Source organism: Colletotrichum acutatum (assembly GCF_030867785.1).
Source record: "Colletotrichum acutatum strain CBS 112980 chromosome Unknown BDZ83scaffold_228, whole genome shotgun sequence".
Lineage (NCBI taxonomy): Eukaryota > Fungi > Ascomycota > Sordariomycetes > Glomerellales > Glomerellaceae > Colletotrichum > Colletotrichum acutatum.
In genome coordinates, this window is record NW_026849222.1 from 21,140 (window position 1) to 40,895 (window position 19,756).

At 49.4% G+C, this 19,756-nt stretch overlaps 8 protein-coding genes across 8 annotated transcripts; 4 read left to right on the plus strand and 4 right to left on the minus strand.

Moving 5' to 3' along the window:
• Positions 1-250: 250 nt before the first annotated feature.
• On the plus strand, positions 251-1,899 carry BDZ83DRAFT_593843 (major facilitator superfamily domain-containing protein; the record flags this gene model as incomplete). The annotated part of the gene is made up of 6 exons (XM_060506668.1): positions 251-449; positions 506-618; positions 652-783; positions 842-966; positions 1,024-1,419; positions 1,479-1,899. The coding sequence occupies 6 exons, from the start codon at positions 251-253 to the stop codon at positions 1,897-1,899; spliced, it is 1,386 nt and encodes a 461-aa protein (XP_060357799.1).
• A 403-nt stretch (positions 1,900-2,302) lies between these two features.
• BDZ83DRAFT_758441 (cysteine dioxygenase) lies at positions 2,303-3,049 on the minus strand (the record flags this gene model as incomplete). The annotated part of the gene is made up of 2 exons (XM_060515036.1): positions 2,303-2,749; positions 2,804-3,049. 2 exons carry the CDS (start codon positions 3,047-3,049, stop codon positions 2,303-2,305), a joined length of 693 nt encoding a protein of 230 aa, XP_060357800.1.
• A 1,409-nt stretch (positions 3,050-4,458) lies between these two features.
• BDZ83DRAFT_724756 (uncharacterized protein) lies at positions 4,459-5,684 on the plus strand (the record flags this gene model as incomplete). Its single annotated transcript, XM_060512694.1, has 3 exons — positions 4,459-4,724; positions 4,800-4,863; positions 4,920-5,684. 3 exons carry the CDS (start codon positions 4,459-4,461, stop codon positions 5,682-5,684), a joined length of 1,095 nt encoding a protein of 364 aa, XP_060357801.1.
• A 554-nt stretch (positions 5,685-6,238) lies between these two features.
• On the minus strand, positions 6,239-7,258 carry BDZ83DRAFT_560453 (uncharacterized protein; the record flags this gene model as incomplete). The annotated part of the gene is made up of 4 exons (XM_060503555.1): positions 6,239-6,351; positions 6,419-6,486; positions 6,582-6,699; positions 6,757-7,258. Coding segments are annotated over 4 exons (801 nt in total), but the record flags the coding sequence as incomplete, so codon positions are not given.
• A 1,351-nt stretch (positions 7,259-8,609) lies between these two features.
• BDZ83DRAFT_643725 (uncharacterized protein) lies at positions 8,610-10,539 on the plus strand. The gene is made up of 4 exons (XM_060509689.1): positions 8,610-8,847; positions 8,915-9,362; positions 9,415-9,473; positions 9,545-10,539. Exons 1-4 carry the CDS (start codon positions 8,638-8,640, stop codon positions 10,463-10,465), a joined length of 1,638 nt encoding a protein of 545 aa, XP_060357803.1. The 5' UTR covers positions 8,610-8,637; the 3' UTR covers positions 10,466-10,539.
• A 309-nt stretch (positions 10,540-10,848) lies between these two features.
• Positions 10,849-12,037, minus strand: BDZ83DRAFT_770277 (uncharacterized protein; the record flags this gene model as incomplete). Its single annotated transcript, XM_060515340.1, has 2 exons — positions 10,849-11,465; positions 11,551-12,037. The coding sequence occupies 2 exons, from the start codon at positions 12,035-12,037 to the stop codon at positions 10,936-10,938; spliced, it is 1,017 nt and encodes a 338-aa protein (XP_060357804.1). The 3' UTR covers positions 10,849-10,935.
• Positions 12,038-12,891: 854 nt separating this feature from the next.
• BDZ83DRAFT_193214 (uncharacterized protein) lies at positions 12,892-15,004 on the minus strand. The gene is made up of 4 exons (XM_060501608.1): positions 14,703-15,004; positions 13,333-14,625; positions 13,050-13,217; positions 12,892-12,987 (listed from the first exon to the last, which is right to left on the minus strand). The coding sequence occupies exons 1-4, from the start codon at positions 14,918-14,920 to the stop codon at positions 12,960-12,962; spliced, it is 1,707 nt and encodes a 568-aa protein (XP_060357805.1). The 5' UTR covers positions 14,921-15,004; the 3' UTR covers positions 12,892-12,959.
• Positions 15,005-15,940: 936 nt separating this feature from the next.
• BDZ83DRAFT_593866 (glycoside hydrolase superfamily) lies at positions 15,941-19,259 on the plus strand (the record flags this gene model as incomplete). The annotated part of the gene is made up of 9 exons (XM_060506671.1): positions 15,941-16,091; positions 16,177-16,423; positions 16,507-16,666; positions 16,738-17,434; positions 17,502-17,868; positions 18,070-18,353; positions 18,413-18,722; positions 18,776-19,040; positions 19,095-19,259. 9 exons carry the CDS (start codon positions 15,941-15,943, stop codon positions 19,257-19,259), a joined length of 2,646 nt encoding a protein of 881 aa, XP_060357806.1.
• Between the last annotated feature and the right edge of the window lie 497 nt (positions 19,260-19,756).

The window sequence follows — 19,756 nt, forward strand, 5'->3', positions numbered from 1 at the left end:
CATGGCATGTTGGATTGATCTTTCGTCTATGTTTGCCAAGTCAGGAAGCCCATCAATCAAGCTTACGTATACGTGTAAGCACGACCAACGTTGGTGTTCCAATCATACCTCCTACATACCTTCTCTCACACCTAACCAGTCGATTTCCAGGCATCCTACCACATACAACAATCGAGAGTGGCAGTCGCCGTGCTGCTTTCTACACCATCCCTCTCGTCTTTCTAGCACCCAAATCGACTTTTGCACAACGATGATTTCGAGTGAGCTGGAGAGGCAGACGCCGCTGCCAAATGAGAAGTCGGTGAGCACGGGACCAGTGTTGGTACCCAACTCTCCCTCACTTAGCGAAGAGCAGCATGATGTCGATGAGAATCTACCCCCTCGAGACAGCGGGAGATTAGCTTGGACGAGTCTCATCGCTATCTCCGTCATTGCGATGGCAACCTGGGGTAAGTCAACATGAGGGTCGCCCTGTTGCAGGCCATTTTGACAATCATGAATGTAGGCTTCGGAGCTACTCAGGGCGTGTTTCGAGAATACTATTTCAAGACTCCTCCTCTGCAAGGGAATCAACTAGTCGCTTCTACAGGCCTGTTAGTGGTAGTAAGTACGATTAAGGTGCGTTTATACCACTGAACTAAGTTTTGCCAGGGCCTATTACAAACCCTGCCGCCGTTTCTACTCAAGATCATCACAGCCTACCCTCACTATAGAGGCTACATGATGTGGAGTGGTATGGTGCTAGTGGTAGCATCCTCAATTGGAGCTGCTTTCTCAACTACTGTAAGCAGTTTGCAAACAATCGTTGTCTTGAATAGAAGATTTTAACAGTTTGTCCTAGGCTGTGCAGGTCATCATGACACAAGGGCTCATGTATGGGTTCTCGAGCGGCCTTCTTTTCGCACCTTGCTTAACCTTCGTGGACGAGTGGTTTCTCAAGCGTCGTGGTCTTGCCAACGGCATATTGTATGATGCCTATAAACTCATAGCCAACAGGGCGACTAGCTAACGTAATGGTGTCAGTTTCGGAGCTCCCAACATCGCGGCCGCCGGTCTTTCTCCAATCTTTTCCGTTCTGTTGAAGCGCTTCGGGCCTCGCACAACTCTGATTGGATGGGCCGTGTTTACAGCAGTGATAATTTCTCTTGGCATTCTCTCCGTCCGCCCTCGACGTACAAGTAAATCGGAAATGGAGGCTGCAGCTCGACAATCATCGTCTGTTACTAGAGTGTTCAAAAAGCCGGTGTTCTGGCTCTTTGTTTTTTCGATGACACTGCAAAGTCTGGCAAACAATCTACCGGCAAACTACTTGCCCAGTTACGCTACGGACCTCGGTATCTCGCCAGAGAAAGGGGCTTTATTGGTCACATTCTTGTCGCTGTTTGGAATCATCGGTCAAATTTCGCTGGGGGCCTTGACGTAAGTAGAGTGGCCCAAATGTCTACGTATGACTCGTTGCTAATAAGCAGATACAACAGAGATGCGATCGGACCTTTGATACCCATGCTGCTAAGCACCCTCGTCAGCAGCTTTGCGGTCTTCGTTGTATGGGGATTGGGTAGATACTACTGGAACATGGTAATCACTTCGGTCTTATTTGGAGCATTTGCCTTCAGCTTCATGGTTCTGCGAAGCCACATGGCGGCAATTGCGGTCGACGATCCCGAGCGGCCGGCCGAGGAACTCTTCGTCTCCGGCATCCTCTTATTCACTAGAGGTGTCATAGGTGTGGCGTCAGGCTATATAGCTGCGGCTGTTCTTCAAAACAGCGAGAATATTGGAGTACAGCCTGGGTACGGTGCTGGAAAGTGGCGATCATTCATCATTCTCCTGGGAGCGACAATGACAGCAGCTACCCTAGGAGCCTTCGGTCTGTTAAAGAAACGGAAAACAACTTAGAAACTTGCTGTTTCTCCCCAACAATCAATGAATTAAATCAATTCAGACATGAGTAGAAGTACAGGAAAGTGGTATATGAAACCTGCCTTAGTAATGGGTGCCGATATGATACAATTCTAATTCCGGTAAATAGATGGATTCTGACAGCATGTCGGCCAATCGCTCGTGCATCGCCGAATTGAGAAAATTAAATCGCCTATTCTGTTCCGGGCAAAACTCTCGAAGGTCCTCCCTATGTTTGTCTTTGAATCAAGACGATCGCATACTTCAGACGTCGATTGTGCGTTCCCCAAAGTATTTAAGGATTAAGGGTTTAGTTTCAAGGAGACCCTGCAACTGAGCAATGTTTTGGGGAAAATAACACGAACATATAGCGTTGAGCGTATATTTCTACTCTACAACTTCATAGTAGAGATGGTGTAACTTTCTTTGTCGCCCCGGCCAGCGCGTCTGTATCTCGGTGGCCCTGAACGGAATAGTACTCGCAGCTTTTTACAAGAGTTCCCTTCCCAGTCTCTGCGTCAAAGACGTAGCAACCATTCTTGACAATATTGGGCGGCGTGTAGAGATGGAGCGAGACAGCAAACTCGTTGCTGTTGTTCCACATCTTGTGCACACCCTGATCATCGCTCATGTAGGCCACATGATTCTCTGTGTAGACTGATTCCAAAGCCACATGCATGCTTTCATTGCTAACACCCAATTCGACTGAGTTTGATTCTCGGTTGGGGTTTTGGGGAAAGTCGTAGCGTGTTTCCGTCAGGCTTCCTTTGAGGATCTTCATCAAGCAGTGCGCATTGCTGTGACTGTGGATGGGGCTTCCCTTTCCGGGTGTCCAGACGAGGACCAACTGTGTCCAGCGAATTAGAAACAGACGAGCATCTTTGATCATCATAGGCCTTACCAAGTTACTCTTGCCGTTGCCCTCATCTACAAGGTTCCGAGTATATGCCATGCTAGGATTGGCAAATGCAAAGGCTCCCCATTCTGTCTCATCGCTGGTATAATTCTTCATGAGATCCATCAACAAGTCAAGGTCGATATCATCACAGGTCAAACCTGAAGAGCCGAGAGCGTCTTTGAGAGCTTTCACAAGCTCATCGAACTTGCTAAGACCTTTGAGGCTAGTTGTGTCTTCAAAATGCGGCATTGTGAAAAGTTCAGACTTGTCTTGGCTCAAGTCAGGATGGACAGGGTGCGTGAAACGGTCGAGAAGGCGGCAAAAATAATCTTCTGTTTTCAACCTCTGCGTCTGGTCTACAAGGCATGCTCCCAGATATGTTCTAATACCTCCATATGAAAATAGCCATAGATCTTACGGAAATTCCAGTTTCTGTTCAGTTGTCGAGTCTGCCTAGTCGGGCTGCCTGCCACAGGCCTGTTTTCAGTCGGGGGCTGACATGCATCATGATGGTGGCAATTCTGTGATTATCTCGAGAATATTTGGTTATCAACTCACGTCGTTCTCAGATTTGAGTCGAGCAGGGAAGCCGAAGTGACCAGTAGTGTGAAAGTGATTGCGCCGAGACATGGCTATGACTCCATTCCGATCCTTCCCCCCACATCCTCACCGGGCCACCCTTTTCCTGCAATGCAACGCTTACATTCCCGTTCCGCCGCGTTTTTGTCTTAGCGGCAAACGCCTCCCAAACTTTGTATTTGCACTTTCCTTTTTCAGTCATAAGTTTGTCGTGATTATAAAAGAGATGAGCAAGCGGGTATCGGGCACCGATTGCCGGCAACTCCTGAGGGAGTAAAAACGTTCCTGTGCGACAGCCGCTTGGGTACTGGGAAATACAAGCTCAATGCTCCCACATAAGATTCCAGCCAGAGTGAGACACCGCCCCTACCCACCCCCCTTGCCGAGCACTCGCAGCCGCCTTGTTCCGATTTTCAGCCTCGGCTGGAACTTGGCGCCTAGTGATACATGTACGATGTTCACCAGACGAGAATTTGAACACCATAGGCTTGAAGATAAGCCCGCAGAGCGAAGGGATTTAATCAAAAGTTCCGTAATTTAGGCAGTCAGCGGACGCAGCCGTGAGGCGTATTCTGCTAGTAGTTACAACCCCCTGAGACAAGACAAGGAGTTCGGGAACGCATAATAAATACATCAAGGAAACATTGTGAAAAACGGAAGAATGTCTCCTATGGCTTGAGAAGGAGGCAATATACAAATGGGAGATGGTTGTCATGTCATTGAAATGTATCCAGCTGAGGCCGAGTGAACAGGTTCATGGCCTGATTGCAGGTCAGACGAGGTAGATTGGGAGATATATGGACATGATTGGTCTCTGTGACGGTTATAGGATCAGCAAGGCGTTGAACTGACACGTAATCCAGTGTAGCTATACGTGATATCGGAGAAGAGCAAAATTGCTGGCCGAGAGGAATGTTTATCCAAAGGTTGCGACCGAGTATTAGTTATATGATATATCAAGAAAGCTTGCCTATCCCAACACCCTACTCCTTTCAAACCGTCACAAGTCGTAGTACCTTTACAATATTGTATCTGATTTCTATCACTTCTTCAAGATGACAGTGGCTGGATCAAAAAAGATGGATGGTGCTACTGCTCCTTACGCACCGACTGCAAACCTAGATACTGTGGTTTTCTCCAAAGTGCTAGACCGCGACCCAGCGACCATTGACAAGATCGTCTCTGCCTGCGAGAATGTTGGCTTCTTTTATTTGGACATTTCGGACCAGTATTCTGCTACAATGCTAGAGAACCTTGACAGGTTGAACATTGTCATGAAGGACTGGTTCGATCGGCCAACCGCCTCGAAGTGCAAAGAACTGGCTATCAGCATGGCATCTCATGGGTTTGTCAAAGCCGTCAATCTGATCCAAGCTCTCGCTACTTTGCTTATTGAGGCTAATTGACTCATTGCCCTCAGGTACAAGCCAATCGGTTCTCAGGCTGGGACGCACGGAGGTCGAGATGGCTGGGAAGTTCTCAAGGTAAGTATCGATAGGAATCGTAGTCACAGATAACGACGATTCTAACGATTTTACAGACAGGTAGCTTTGAATTAGCTGGACGATGGGGCTTACCACCAGTGGTAGAAGACAACCTCCAGACATTCACCTCTTTCCAGAGCCAGTGTCACTACATTACTCGAGTTCTCCTTGACCGTATCTCGAACGCTCTGGGGCTGAAGGGAGCGCAGAGCCTCAACCACTTCCACCGAAGCGACTGCCCGTCTAAGAGTGCCCTTGCATTCCTGCATTATATCCCGATGGATCCAACTGGAGGTTATGCCGGACATAATGTTCACACGGACTATGGCACCCTGACGCTTGTCTTTGCGCCCCAATGGGGGTTGCAAGTCCTTTCAACTCCCGAAACATCCTCACCGTTGTCAGCCTCCTCCTCAGCGTCTCACGATTCAGACGAAAGTCTCGATAGTGGCTACCACAGAGGACACAGTGAGGGCCACGTCAATACTGACCCCAAGAAAGAAAAGGCGGAAACACCCATGGAGTGGCAGTATGTCGAGCCGCGTCCCGGCTGCGCCGTAGTCAACGTGGCTGATGTGCTTCGGTTCTTGACGCGCGATAGATTGAAGTCGGCGGTGCATCGGGTCCTTCCGTTGCCCGATGTGGATCGCTATTCTGTCACATACTTCCTGAGACCTAGTGATGATGTTGAGTTCATCGATGGGGAAGGTCGGCTGACTAATGTCATGGATTGGTACGACCGCAAGAACAACATGTATGAGGCTTCTTATGGGAATCAGGATCGGTCTTTGCTCATTGGGGGATTGTATAAGGAGGTGTGATGTATCTCTAGGATGATCTTTCTCTGTTGGAATTGACAGTTTCTCGAATGGGTATATAACAAGCACGTACTTGTGTTAAAGGGGTGCTTCTTCTTTCCAATTTTCTATTCGCTCCCTCCGTAGTCTCAGATCATCTAATTTGACTGCGTGTTCTCATCAGTCCAGTAATTGATGATCGTCGTCAAGTGGAAGCTCGCATGCCAAACACCTTAGTACCTATCTTTATCTTAATGATATATATACACCTGACATAAGTGCTAGAATACTCTATGGTGAAATACGTAGTCCTATTTGACCTCTTGGAGCCTGACCAGTTGGCATTCATGCTGCCCCAAAGGTATGTGTGCATGAAGCTTACGAAGTTCGACAGCTTCCTGGCCCTCAGCTCGATATCGATCATCCGCTTCAATTCCTGGCTTGAAGATAGGAAGAATCACTGTCTCGCTATCATGATCGCTGTTGATACTTATTGCTCGTACATTCGGGAGGTTGGCACTCTGAAAGACTCCGTCAGACTTTACGTAGTGTGCAGCCGAGGGATGGTAGGATGCAAATGATTTTGCAACATCCCGTATCAGTACTCTCAGTACCGGTATCGAGGCTGCAACAATCATCGCATTGGGTTCTGCGTGAATCCAAATGCTCAAGACGGCAAGCCGGCGAGAAACTGTGAGAGGGATAGCTTTGTCAATATCCACTTGCGACTCAAGGTAAGACACATGAACAACACTGACACTCGGTTCCAATAACTCTCGTGACTTCAAGAGCTTCCACAGCTTTGAGAACAGCAACGATTCCTGCCCTACCATTGTAATCAGTGACCCTGCAGATAAGGTAAATGCCCCGAGTAGTTTGGCAGACTTGGTAAGACAAAGAATGAGTGGCTATCTCACTTACAGCACACCTATACTCATAGAAATCGCGACGCCGACTTTCTCCCGTTTGACCATTTGTAATTCCCATACCGAGTAAATTGGATTCAGAGCTAGACCAAAATCTGTCACCGCGGAGACAACTATTCCCAAAAAAGACGTTAGACCAAGACAAGCCCACCTTCAGTAGAAGTACTCACTCGACCCGATCATATTCATCCAGATGCCGCTGTTGATTGACCAGCATGAACCAAGCGAAAACGCACTCTCAGCTCCACAAGCCGGTCTCCAGACCAAAATTGAGTGCACAAGGCACATTATATCTGTCATGCAAGTGATCAGGATAATCACAGGACGCAACCAGCCTGTCGTGAATCTCAGCAAGGTGAGGGCAAATGACGTCTTGCTGAAAGCTAGGGAAAGCTTCATTGCATTGTCGGATGCCAAGTTTGCCGGGGTAATGATGGGGCCTGACAGAGTGGTAACCAGGTACCCAGATTCGAAAACGACTGTTTGGAGTAAGACCCCAGCCATTAGGAACATCCATCCCATGATGAGGAGATAATCGTCCCACCACATCATTCTAGTACGAAATGATCTACAGTAGATTCGGAGCACAAGAAAGATGGTCGATGTTGATGCCATTACCCATATTGATGCGAGCACTGTCGTTGTCAAAGATGGGTCTCCGGAAGGCAAGGGGTATTGTGCTGGCATGGTCATCTGAACTATGCTTGAAGGTTCCAGGGCGTAGATAATTAATAGAGGAAGGAAGAAAAGGTCAAAATGCGCCCTGGGCCTAATTCTCGAGCACACGGGTTACTTTATGGGGGCGGGCGTAGTGCTCAAGTCTTCTTTTCGGGTAGCTTCAACATTGCCTGCGACCTCTAAGGGACGTGTTGGTTTGCAAGCCTGATTTCCGAAGTCTCAGACCCTGGCGAAATCTTTCATGGGTGTCGTGATAGCAACTGAGCAAGGGTCTTCAATTTACAAGTACTGTCGAGGAGAGATTTCTTATTCCCTTAGAGCTATTGAGGCTTCTCATCTGTACTGGTCACAAAGAATTCTGTGGAAGTGATTGTAAGAAGTCTAGAGTTGGCAATGAAAATGAGCTAATCATATTGAAAAAGACCGCAGAAGAAATGACGAGACAGCAAGATAAAAAACGAAAAGGGGCAGTGTTGGAGTTACGTTCGTGATTGCGCTTTTCACTAATGCGACTGGCTTCCTACGCCCGGCAGAGGATCGGAAAGGAACTTTTGTTCATCTAGCAAGTCCACCTCGGTCTCAACCTATTGCTTGTATAGCCAATACTTAGACACCTCGCGGTTGAATTATCCATTTCAAGCTCCTTATACTACTACCTACACATCTTGACACTCCCTTAATCGAATACCGCAGCAGACTGCGGAGATTGAGGCTTTCTTCTCACCAATCGCGATTCTTGACATTGCATACAAAGTATATTCAACCAATATTCTCAGCAACGGAGACGTATCTTGAGTCACTGACTAATAGCTGGTCCATGTCGAGATTACGCCTTAAGGTACTCTCTTAAGGTGAAAAGGTCGGGTCAACTTGATGCTATTGGTTTGAGCCGGAGAAACTTCCTCTCTGGGCCCATGCTTGGTCAGGCACATGTCCATACATGCATAATGAGGATGTCCCCAAAGTCTGGATGGATCCAGTCCCCGCTGCGCCGCAGCTTTTCTGCTCGGCGAATCTGTTGGTCCACGAGAATATGCAAGCGGTGGCCAATGAAAAGAAAAGGAAGCATCGCTTAATCTAACAACCAACAGTAAGAAACGGATTAGGCTTAGTCTATGTTTGCCTGCATTCGGAGTGAATCCGCGAAGGACAAGCTCAGCAGAGCTCGCCCAGCAGCTGCGCCGTTTTCAATATTTGAAATTTCAAAATGTAAAAGAAAATACGACGCGTACCGCGATGCAAAAAACGCTGTCCAATAGATTGCAGTGATTTACGAAAGGTCGTGGCTGCTGACAAGTGATGGAAACCGAAAGCGAAAGACTCCCCTTGACAGCCCTTTCATGATGGAGCATCGGTGCCGATGAGTTTACCGAATGCTGGTCGATGGATGTCTTAAGAAGAGACATCGGCCACATCTTTTGATTTGGATTTCGCCAAGGTCTATTCCATCAACGAATGTGATGGCTTCAACGGTGTGGTATACCGCTGCAGCGGTTCTATCCTTTGTTCCAGCATTTGCAGCATCCACTTCTTTTGAACCTGCCCGCGTCATTCGGTCCAATGCTGCATCCCAATTCACAGGGGTCTGTCAGCTTCTATATGTGAATGTCTTGGCCTTGGGAGTAGGATGCTGACCGACTCATCTTGCAGTGCGATATCCTCATTCACGCTGGGCTTTCTGGCAAAATTTTCTTTTCGAACGACACGGAGTACGCCGTCACCATCCAGTCCTACTACTCTGGCGACGTTCGAGACGTTCGACCATCATGTATCTTTAAGCCCACGACTTCGCAGCAGGTTTCGGACGCGATCAAGGCACTTAACAGCGAAGCTTTTGGCTGTTGGACGGTGGCTATACGTAGCGGTGGCCACTCACCATTCCCATCGAATAATGCTGCCAATGGCGTTACCATCGATCTCGGTGGCATCAATTCCATTACTTACACGGACAATCCTGATTCGCAGGGACACGGTATCGCAGCGCTCGGCCCTGGTGGGCGCTGGGGCGAAGTGTACTCTGCCCTCGAGGAACAAGGGGTGATGACAACGGGCGGACGCGAAGGTCATGGTGGTGTAGGAGGGTTCTTGCTTGGCGGAGGTAAGGCGAAATCTTAGTTGAATCGCGGGGTAACTAACTGGAACATTGGTAGGCTTCTCATGGTATTCTGCGAAGTACGGCCTTTCCGCCGATAACGTTTTGAACTACGAGGTACAAATATTCATGACGAGTGCGATTCCATACCGTGCGGAATCGGCAGTGCTAACAGCGTATTTGCGCAGGTGGTGCTCGCTAATGGCAGCCTCATAGAAGCGAATGCGACGGCGCACGCGGACCTCTTCAAGGCTCTAAAAGGTGGCATGAACAACCTCGGTGTCGTGACGAGGTTCGACCTGCGAACTTTCCCTGCAAATGACATTTACGGTGGTATCGTCGCATTCGCATTCACAGAGAAGGAACCCGTCGTGCAAAGCTTCATCACTATGATCAGAGACAACGAAGAAAATCCTGCCGAGAGTGGGTTCGTTTCCTTGTCGTGGGGTCCTGGCCGAGATCCTTCAGTGGCCTTCATTACCGCCAACGTTGATGGCGTCAGCAACTCGTCCTCCTTCGCCGGACTCGCGGACTTGGGGCCTCTTGTTGACACCAGATCGGCGGTCCCGAACTCAGAATTTGTCAAGCAGCTCCAAGGCACGCTTGGTTTGTACAATGTGTGGTTTACGCAGAGCTTCCACGCCACCATGGAGATGGGCAGGAAAGTTCTCGAAGTTTTCGAGGCTTTCATTGCGGACCTGGAGGGAAAGCTCGACGAGGATGCCACGATAATATTTGTGATGACTCCCCTCTCAACCAACTTTGCCAACAACGGGCCTAATATCCTCGGATTGAACGAAGAACTGACAGAGCCATCCGTCGTGCTTCAAGTCGAGTGCTTGCTCCCAACCCCAAACGACGAGGCATTGTTGACGGGAAAGTTCGAGGCAGTCATAGATGACATTTCCGAATACGCTGCAAGCATAGGACAAAGCACAAAATTCAAGTACATCAACTACGCACACCAGACACAAGACCCTCTTCAGTCGTACGGAGGCGATAATCAGGACTTCTTGGAGAAGGTGGCTCAGAGTTATGACCCCAACGGCTTCTTTCAACACAGGGTGTCAGGAGGATTCAAAATTTCCAAAAGTATTGGAGCTTTCTAATCCAACACCTAATTCCCTCCCTAGATATAGGTATACAGTCATCGACCAAATTTCCCGTGACAAGTCTTTGCGATACCTTCACATGCATAGTTAGGGGTAAGTCGTCTTGATAGTATTTAAAGTCTTCTCTACAATACGTTTTCCACGGTAAAAAACAGTGAGTCCAAGTTTCAGAGACGGTCTTGAATCTTGTCGGCTTCAAGGCCTACCAATGCTGTGAAGTTAAAGTTACGGCCACAGCGAACGCTGACAGAAATGATGTGACGATGGATTATATTCTGTTGCTGACTGTACATTTAAACAGGCGGAAACCAACGTTTGCCATCGACATGAGTCAATAAGAGAACGGGCATTGTGGGATGACTTGTGTACAGGATGGGCCTTAATTCTTCCCAAACTCGAATTTTTTTTGATTCAACCGGTGAGCCAAGACGACTTGTGATTTCGTATTGAAACGAGTGCAAAAGAGATCAAGTCATCTTGATGCAAACTTTGCCGATATGAGTGCCGCTGGTAACATACTCAAAGGTAGCGATGATCTCGTCTTTACTGGATCCGAACTCCTTCTCAACGGGAACCTGCAACTGACGGGTGACAACGTAACGGGTGACTTCCTCCAAGTGCTGCCGGGATCCCACCATGATACCACGCACAACAGCGCCTTCGGACAAGGCGAGTGCTGCGACGTCAGGCATCTGTTCCTGCGGGCATGACGCAAGGAATCCAATCACGGCGATGGAGCCCCCGTATGCGACGGCATTGATGCTCTCAGCAATCGTACCAGCGCCTCCATTCTCAAAGACGTAGTCGGCGCCATGGCCCTCTGTAATCCTCAAAACTTCCTCCGACCACTTTGGGGTCTTCTTATAGTTGATCACGTGATCAGGGCCGTAGGTCTCCTTCACGTGTTGCAACTTCGAATCTGAGGAAGAAGTGATTATGGCGGTTGCTCCGGCTGCTTTGGCAAGGATGAGGCCGGTGATGGAAACACCGCCGGTTCCTAGGTGTCAAGTCAGATCATTGATGTATTTGTCAGGACAAGTGGGATTGGATATAATTACTAAGGAATCAGACAATCTGGCCACGCTTAAGAGCTATGTTGCCACAGAGAGAATTCCACGCAGTTGTTCCAGTGCAGACAAGCGCCGATAGCTGGGAGTAGTTCAGCTTAGTCTCCTTCGGCACCTGGACTAGTGCAGAGCTTGGAAGAACAATGTACTCTCGCAGGGCACCATCTACATAGCCCCTAAGACTGTGATTCCAGTCCTTCATGGCGCCATGAAGGGTGTCAAGATCAAAAGACGAGATCACTTTGTCGCCATGAGCGAAGTCGTCAACATGACTTCCCACTTTGACGACATCGCTAGAGAGATCGGAACCGGGGACCACGTTGTCCTTGACAGGGAGTGGGTACTGCCCGGTCGCCACAGCGAAATCGCGGAAATTGAGGGCGACACTGCGAATGCGGACCAGAACTTCGTTCGAGGAGGGTTCTGGAATTGGCTCCGTCCCAACAACGAGGTCGTTGATGGATGTGCGCTGAGGAAGTCTAAAAACCTGCTGAGTTGCCATTTTGAAGGTGTAATTGTGATCGGTCATCGTGGAGTTTGGCGAATGAGGAGAATGTCGGGACTCGGAATAAATGAGGTTGTTGACCGAGAGCTAGCAAAGCATTTCATGAGAGCAGGCTAATTGATCAATATTATATTAGAGAAGTCTTGTCTGAATGCACCCTCATGTCCGATGCAATGCTTTAAAATGCTGATAAATATGTCTTGAGATGACAAACTGGCAGTCACTTGTCTTTAGTGGACACCGAGCTCTGAGAGGCGTATCATTATACCACCAGACCATGACAGTAACTCAACCAAGCATTATGACTCAAAGCAGATCACAAGATGATTCGGCAGACTGATTGAATACGTCATTGAAACTTATTTTTGGCTGGACTACTGTGTTCAGATGTTAGTATCTGATTCTTGAGCGCGGGCAATTTCTTCTCCAACTTTGGGGTGGAAATCATCCACCCATCCCACCGGCGTTGTTGCATCTGGACCTTGGCGTCAGACCGTAGGCTCCCTATGCTAGACCTGCTTGCTTCGAGATTGAAATCTAAAGGCGAATGTAAGCCGAACTCTTCCTGTCTTGTACGTTGAGCTACGTACCTGAGATCACAATGGTTCAACATATTAGTCTTCGTGTGCCCGGCCTCGGATTAACCAAGCAAAGCATCTACCCCCTCGACCAGGTGCACGAAGCTTTGTTCAAAAAGCCCGCGATCTGTCCAACACATGTGCTGCCATGCCATTTTGTTTTCGAAGGTAAGAATAACGCGAGCAAACTTTTTTTCCATAGTTGAAGAAGTCGAGTTATTGGAATCAACAGGCCTTCATTCGTAAATTATCCATAAACAGTGGTGCAGTTCTAAACTAAGTTACCGCGAGCTCACTTCGTGATTTTTGAAATTGCAAAACACGCAAATTCTTTTCGTCTTCTAGGTGCAGCGTCCAGAGCCAGGTTGGCTGCATGGAAAAATAAGTTAGTATGGAACAATTCGTTCGAGGACAAGGACAGCAAAACTCACCAGCCAGTTCCGCAATGCGAAGAGCTCGTTCCACAAAACCCTGAAGGGCTACAACACTGGCCATCAAAAGGCCCACCAGCACATGTGAAACCTCCCTTGCTAGAGCCGCAAGTGCCATCAACAGACGGGATATTGGCTGTGAGACAGCCGCTCGATGAATCTTTCTGGCTATGATAGATACGACGTCAGCAATGAAGTCTAGCATTTTGCACCTCATTTGATGCAAAAAAAAAAAAAGACAAAATTCAAATACTAGACATGCAAAAACTGAACTGAAACTTACCATCCCTGGCCACAGTGAGCGCCAGTGCTTCCGCAATAGCCTCCACTTGAGCAGCAGTTTCCAAGACCAGATCCAGCGCAAGTCTTGCCGTTTTCCGTGCCGCAAATTGCATCACTTGAGATTCCAGTGCAAAGGCCGTAAGACAGCTGGCAGCCATTGCGACAATGGTCAGTGCTTTTTCCGCAGTAACCATTAGAAGAGCAGCAGTCACCAAAGGTTGAACCTTTGCAAGTCTTGCCATTCTTCGGACCGCAATTTCCATCGGTTGAGATGCTTGAGGCGCCCTCATTACAGGTTCCAAAGGAGGGGTTGCAACCAGCATCGCAGTGATCGGAAGATTTACCACAGAACCCGCCAGACGAGCAACAATCTCCAAAGGTTGAACCCTTGCATGTTTTGCCGTTCTTACCGCAGGTTCCATCCGTGGAGATGCTTCCAGCAGCTGTGCTGCAGGTACCGAATGATGCGTTGCAACCGGCATCGCAGTGGTCAGATGACTTGCCACAGTAGCCACCAGAAGAGCAGCAATCGCCAAACGCAGAGCCCTTGCAGGTCTTCCCGTTCTTGCCACATTGACCATCAGCAGAGATACCGCTGGCAGCTTCATTACAAGTGCCAAACGCAGCATTGCAACCAGCATCGCAATGAGCGGTAGATTTGCCGCAGAATCCAGTAGAAGAACAGCAATCCCCGAAGGAAGAACCCTTACAGGTCTTTCCGTTTGTCCCACAGGTACCATCAGTGGAAACATTGTCTTCTGTGCCACATGTGCCAAACTGAGACTGGCAGCCCGCCTGGCAATGGTCTTTGGAAGTGCCACAGAAGCCGCCAGAGGAGCAGCAGTCGCCAAACTTGGATCCCTGGCATGTCTTACCATTCTTCCCGCATGTTCCATCCGTAGAGATACTGCCCGAATCCGCGTTGGAACACGTGCCAAAGGCCGTATTACAGCCAGCATCGCAGTGATCGGAGGATGTTCCACAGTAACCACCTGATGAGCAGCAGTCTCCAAATGTTGACCCTAAACACGTCTTGCCATTGGAGCCGCACTGGCCATCAGAGCTGATATTGGTCGGCGCACCACATGTGCCAAACAGGTCTTGGCAACCACTTCCACAGTGGCCCAAAGTGGTCCCGCAGTAGCCGCTCGAAGAGCAGCAGTCTCCGAAGGGGGAAGTCGTACAGTTATACTGATTTGCTCCGCCACATGAGCCGTCGGGAGAGATACTCCCGGGCCCGGGTGGTGGGGCGGGAGCAGGTGCGGGCGCGTTGCAGTTACCGGCGGCTGGTTGACTATGTCCGGTGTAAGTCGAGTGATCAGCTGCCGCATGTGCCAGGACGGTAAATAAGGTATGAGACGTAAGGCTTACCAACCATCGCCGCAGAATGCAGCAGAACGACCGCATTTACCATCCTTGGAACAGCAGGCGCCCCAGACAGGGCTACATACGAAACCAGTTGTACCTCCGCAGGTTCCATCTGGCGTGACTTCTCCAGTCTGCCATGGTGACAGTGTTGCGGTTGTGGCTGTGACGCTTTGAGACGTGACGAAGGCCGGCAAAAGCCAGCAGAATATAGTTGCCTTCATGTCGAGCACGGAATTGGGAAAAGACAAGGACTTTTCTTTCGTAACTAAGTAAGGTAGGTTCACGATGCAACTCGTGGTCTTGGAGAGCGGACAGGTTTACAGATTTTATATAAACCATGTTCCCAAGTAGACATCTCCAGAGATTGAATATGAACAAATGCTCCTTGGATGGAAGTACGGACTACTTGGACTTGGCATTGCTCGGGAGGTTGTCCTCATTCAGCATTTCGCCCCATCGCAGGCAATAGTGCCACGGTCGTACGCTAAGAGTCCGAGGGAACCACTTGATGATTTTGATGACCCCTGGGATGACGGCCCATAATTCAGACCACAATCTCTGAAGCGGCGGCTCATTCGCATATTACGTAAAGCATCAATGGTGGCGATTCAGCATCACACCCGCATGTGAGGTGGAATTAGAGTCCCTGTTCCTGATGCCTAGCAAGGATGCTGATCCTGTGGCTCTCCACCGGATCTGGCTGGATAGAGCCAAGCTTTGCGGTCCGGGCCAAGGAAAGAAATCTACATGCATCTGCATCCCGCACTTGCCTCAACTCGGTAGGTATCGGGCTGCCATGGGGCTCTCACAGCTCAAATTTGAGGGCTGGACGGCTTGGCTATAGTCAGACGGCCTCACAGTTTCTATCAGAGCCGTGGGGCCGCACCTTTTCCGTGTTATAGTGCCTCGGCATGCATAGAAGGGATGACAGAATACGAACTGCTAACGATTGCGGTAATTACAGCGCCTGTGCAAATGATGATTATGGAGTTATCAAGGGGAGAAGAAGGAATACGATCGTTGCAGGGTAACATAGTTGATGACGGTTTTACCTAATGAACATGAAAATCTCGGTTAGATGATGGATGGAAAAAGTTTTTTTGAATTCAATGAATTGACCGGACAGGTGACATCTGGTTGCGATGACAAGTAGTGTTATATATACAGTGATACGGGTGAATCACCCCAGAGTTCCAAAAGATGCATCGTCGAGCACTATCACAGTCGTTATATCTAGCGTCATGATGTCGAAGCTATCTAGCTTCGCCTCTTTGGCGTTTGTTCTCTATTCTTTTTGTTTCATTACACTCATTCATGCCGACGTCGCTCAATTCCCCCCCGGCCGCCGGCTTCATGCTCAAAACGCGTTCGTACGACGGTCCAATGTCATAGGTGAGCTCGACTTTGTCACTTGAATTTGATTCGATGATGGTTTGACTGGAGACATGCATAACTGATATTCGTCCCCAAAAATTAGCAAAAGCACCGGAATGGGCTAAAGAGATTTCCCAGAGCCCAGCTCATCAGAACCCATCCAAGGCCCCACCAGTTCCGACCAAAGATCTTGAACTTTCACAAGACTCTACGACTAGCCTCGAGCAATACTACGAAGACTCAAAAAATGCTTCCTTCATCGACAATACATCCAGACGGTCATTGAGCTCCCGCTCTCTCGAGAAACGTGGCCCCCTTTACTGCAAAGATGGTCCATGTGTCGACGGAAGGTTAGTCACTGTCTTCACAGCCTAATGGCTATCTAAGTATGAAGCACTTAAGACGGAAGACTGATTCTAATATTTTGTTTTAGCTGCTGTGGTCCTGATAGCATTTGCGGATATGGCCCCGACTTTTGCGGGAAAGGATGTCAGTCCCAGTGCGATGCAACTGCCATGTGTGGAGAATACAGTGAGAACGCCGATATGCCATGCGGCATGAATCTCTGCTGCTCGCAATCTGGCTGGTGTGGTGTGAGTACTTTTCCACGACCTGTATTGTAACCTCGTGCGCTTTCGAGAGACTGACAACTACTTTCCATCAGACCACCGAGGTCTTCTGCCACAACGCCGACCCGATCAACCTTAGTGCACCTTGCCAGGCCGGTTATGGCTCTTGTTCCATCGCTTCTACCCCATCATGCGCAAAAGGCGGCGGGAGTACAAATGGCCGCACGATCGGATACTACCAGTCATGGAACGTGAGGACCCGGAAATGCGATACCAAGACTCCCAAGCAGCTTGATACCAAGGGCTTCACCCATCTGTTCTACTCCTTTGCATTCATCGATCCAACTTCATACGCCGTTGTTCCAGCCCACGACGACGACCCTGCTCAGATGCGAGAATTCACCGGCCTAGCCAAGGACAGTCTCAAGACTTGGATTGCTGTCGGCGGCTTCGACTTCAGCAACCCCGAGACAAAGACCCACCACACCTGGAGCGACATGGTAGCGACGAAGGCCAATCGTGCTGCTTTTATCTCTTCTGCCCGCGAGTACATGGACGAATATGGTTTCACTGGCATCGATCTCGACTGGGAGTATCCGGGTGAGCCTAAGCGTGGTGGAAGAAAGCTTGAGGACACTCGCAACTTTGCTATGCTTCTCCGTGAGATGCGTGCTGCTTATGGCGATAAGTACGGCATCAGTCTGACCCTTGCACCTGATTATTGGTACCTGAGATGGTTCGACGCCAAAGCGATGGAGCCTTTTGTCGACTTTTTTGGATTTATGGCCTATGGTAAGTGACTGATTACAAGTACCAACCCGGCGCCTAGAAAACGTATAGCTGACTATCTTTTTACCAGACCTTCATGGATTCTGGGATGAGGACGTCAAGACTCTTGGCAAGGTTGTTCGCGGCCAAGCTGACATACGTGAAATCGGCAATAATACTGTTCCCCTATGGTTCGACGGGCTTGATCCCAAGAAGATCAACTTCGGTCTTGCCATGTATGGCCGTGGCTATACTGTCTCAGACAAGAGTTGCAACGGACTACTCTGCCCTTTCTCAGGCCCGAGCAAGAAGGGAGAATGCACTGACTCTGATGGCGTCATGTCTCTTGGGGAGATCAAAAACCTCATCAAGAACAAGGGCCTCAAGCCCAACTACTTGAAAGATTCTCTGATGAAGGAGCTTACTTGGGACGATCAATGGATTGGCTATGATGGTAAGTCTACCTCGCGTAAATAGTTGATTCCTGATACTTACTCACTCTTAGATGAGGAGACTTTTAAAGATAAGAAGGCCTGGGCGGATGGGCAATGTTTTGGAGGTACTATGATCTGGAGCATTGACTTCCAAGGCTCAAGCACTTCGTAAGTCCTTTAAATGGCTCAATCGTAACAGGAAAAGCCGACTGATCAACAACGTAGGGCCGAGCCGGTTGAGCAAAATTCACCTGGTGAAATCCCCAAGTCACTCCTCAACAAGAAGCTTCCAAACTGCAAGTCCGGAGAGTCTTATGACGCTATCAAGGATATGGGCACGTTTTGGTATAATTCTGGTGCTGAGCAGTGGGCAGACGAGTACATCAACTCTCAGCCGGATCATTCCAATTGGGCGCAGAACCTGTACCGCGAGCTCTTCCCAAAGAAGGACCACACCAAGTTCTCTTGTCAGGAACCTGGTGCTCCTTGCGATCATGATTTGACATGTGGTGAGAATCCTATGGTGCGTTGTTTGCCTCTTGGTGCTTCCACTAACGTGTACTTTCAGACGATTTCAACGCGATTGACAAAGGTGGGCTGTGGTATCTTTTCCAGTCCATGGCAGCTTTCCACAGTTTTATGTCGCAGCTTTCTATCGAGTTTGACCAGTCGATTGGCATCACATCGGATCAGATTGGCACCATGAGGCAATTGCTAGGTATCAAGAGTGGCGCGCCCAAGGCACCTCTCGACCTAGCTTCTATTCTCGGTGCAGCTTTCAGCATCGGAAGTGCCCTCGCCACACCTGCTGCAGCCGTCGGAGGTCCTTTGGCGGGTATCAGTGGTGTCATGTATCTGGTATCAGCCACAGGAGACTCGTGAGTAGATTGTTCGGCACTTGGTCCCTGAAGACTGCTAATAAGCGACATAGTGGTGGTTCCGACGATGCAGTGGAAGCGACAGACACGATCCGGGGCCTACTGGCCATTGTCGCCAAGCAGGGCTTCGCTAATATCAAGGCAATTGTGGCCTCAACGTTTGGTAAGCAAGGCCATAAGCAGACTGATATTCCCGAAGTCATGCGCGTCGGAGGCGTCAAGAACCCGGCCGTATCTGTTTTCGGGTGGGGATCCTGGTTGAGAGACCATGCTCTGAACAATCTGGATGATGTGATCAGCAAAATGAAGACCAACTTGGTGAGTGAACTTCCAATAATGGCTTTACCCATACTGATACTGACTAAAATTCAGGATCAAGCTCTTATCTGGCAGATGGCTAGACAATTTAGAGGAGCTTACGTGGTCGTTAGAGACGACCTCCCTGTTGACAAGTGCACAAACCCGAACAACGCCTGGGAGGCAGACAAGAAACGATGCCTCGACATCCTCGCATGGTACAACTTCCCTCTCGCCTAATTTTTCTTGGCATCTGCTGTTAGTGAATGAGTGAGCCTACCACCAAATTACTAACAGCCGAAAACTCTTCACCTCCCCTTGCCGGAGCCCGCATCCGCGATGGCCTCACAGCCGCCGTCGGGCACCGGACTGATGTCGGCCGACCAAGCCGACCCCGAACCAGGCTCCGGGACACCTCCGGAGCCGAACCCCACCTCAAGAGCTAAGCGACGCCGCGACGCCGAGGCACAGCCGACCCGGCCCAGCCTAACGGGAAGCCAGCTTGATGCCACCACCGACGCCCCTACCTCGGCCGAGGGGCCCGCAGCCTCTACCGCATCTGCTCCGAGCGGATCTGCCACAGGGTCCGTCTTGACAGCCCTTGCAGAAGAAGCTAGACAGTACGAGGCACGGAAAGACGTCTTTCTGACCATTGCACGGTCCGTCGACAGCGTTGTCGCCAGCTTTGACGGTTCTAGAAAGCAGATCGCGAAAGAAGCCACTGCCTATGTCATTCA

What these genes read in the sequence shown, in the direction of transcription:
- BDZ83DRAFT_643725 (XM_060509689.1), top strand. Translation starts at nt 8,638, where the DNA reads ATGCTGGTCGATGGATGTCTTAAGAAGAGACATCGGCCACATCTTTTG. An exon ending in CTGCATCCCAATTCACAGGG is followed by an intron (nt 8,848 to 8,914) that starts GTCTGTCAGCTT and finishes CTCATCTTGCAG; the next exon opens with TGCGATATCCTCATTCACGC. An exon ending in AGGGTTCTTGCTTGGCGGAG is followed by an intron (nt 9,363 to 9,414) that starts GTAAGGCGAAAT and finishes GAACATTGGTAG; the next exon opens with GCTTCTCATGGTATTCTGCG.
- BDZ83DRAFT_193214 (XM_060501608.1), bottom strand. Translation starts at nt 14,920, where the DNA reads ATGAAGGCAACTATATTCTGCTGGCTTTTGCCGGCCTTCGTCACGTCT. An exon ending in GCTCACTGTGGCCAGGGATG is followed by an intron (nt 13,218 to 13,332) that starts GTAAGTTTCAGT and finishes TATCTATCATAG; the next exon opens with CCAGAAAGATTCATCGAGCG. An exon ending in TCGCATTGCGGAACTGGCTG is followed by an intron (nt 12,988 to 13,049) that starts GTGAGTTTTGCT and finishes TTTTCCATGCAG; the next exon opens with CCAACCTGGCTCTGGACGCT.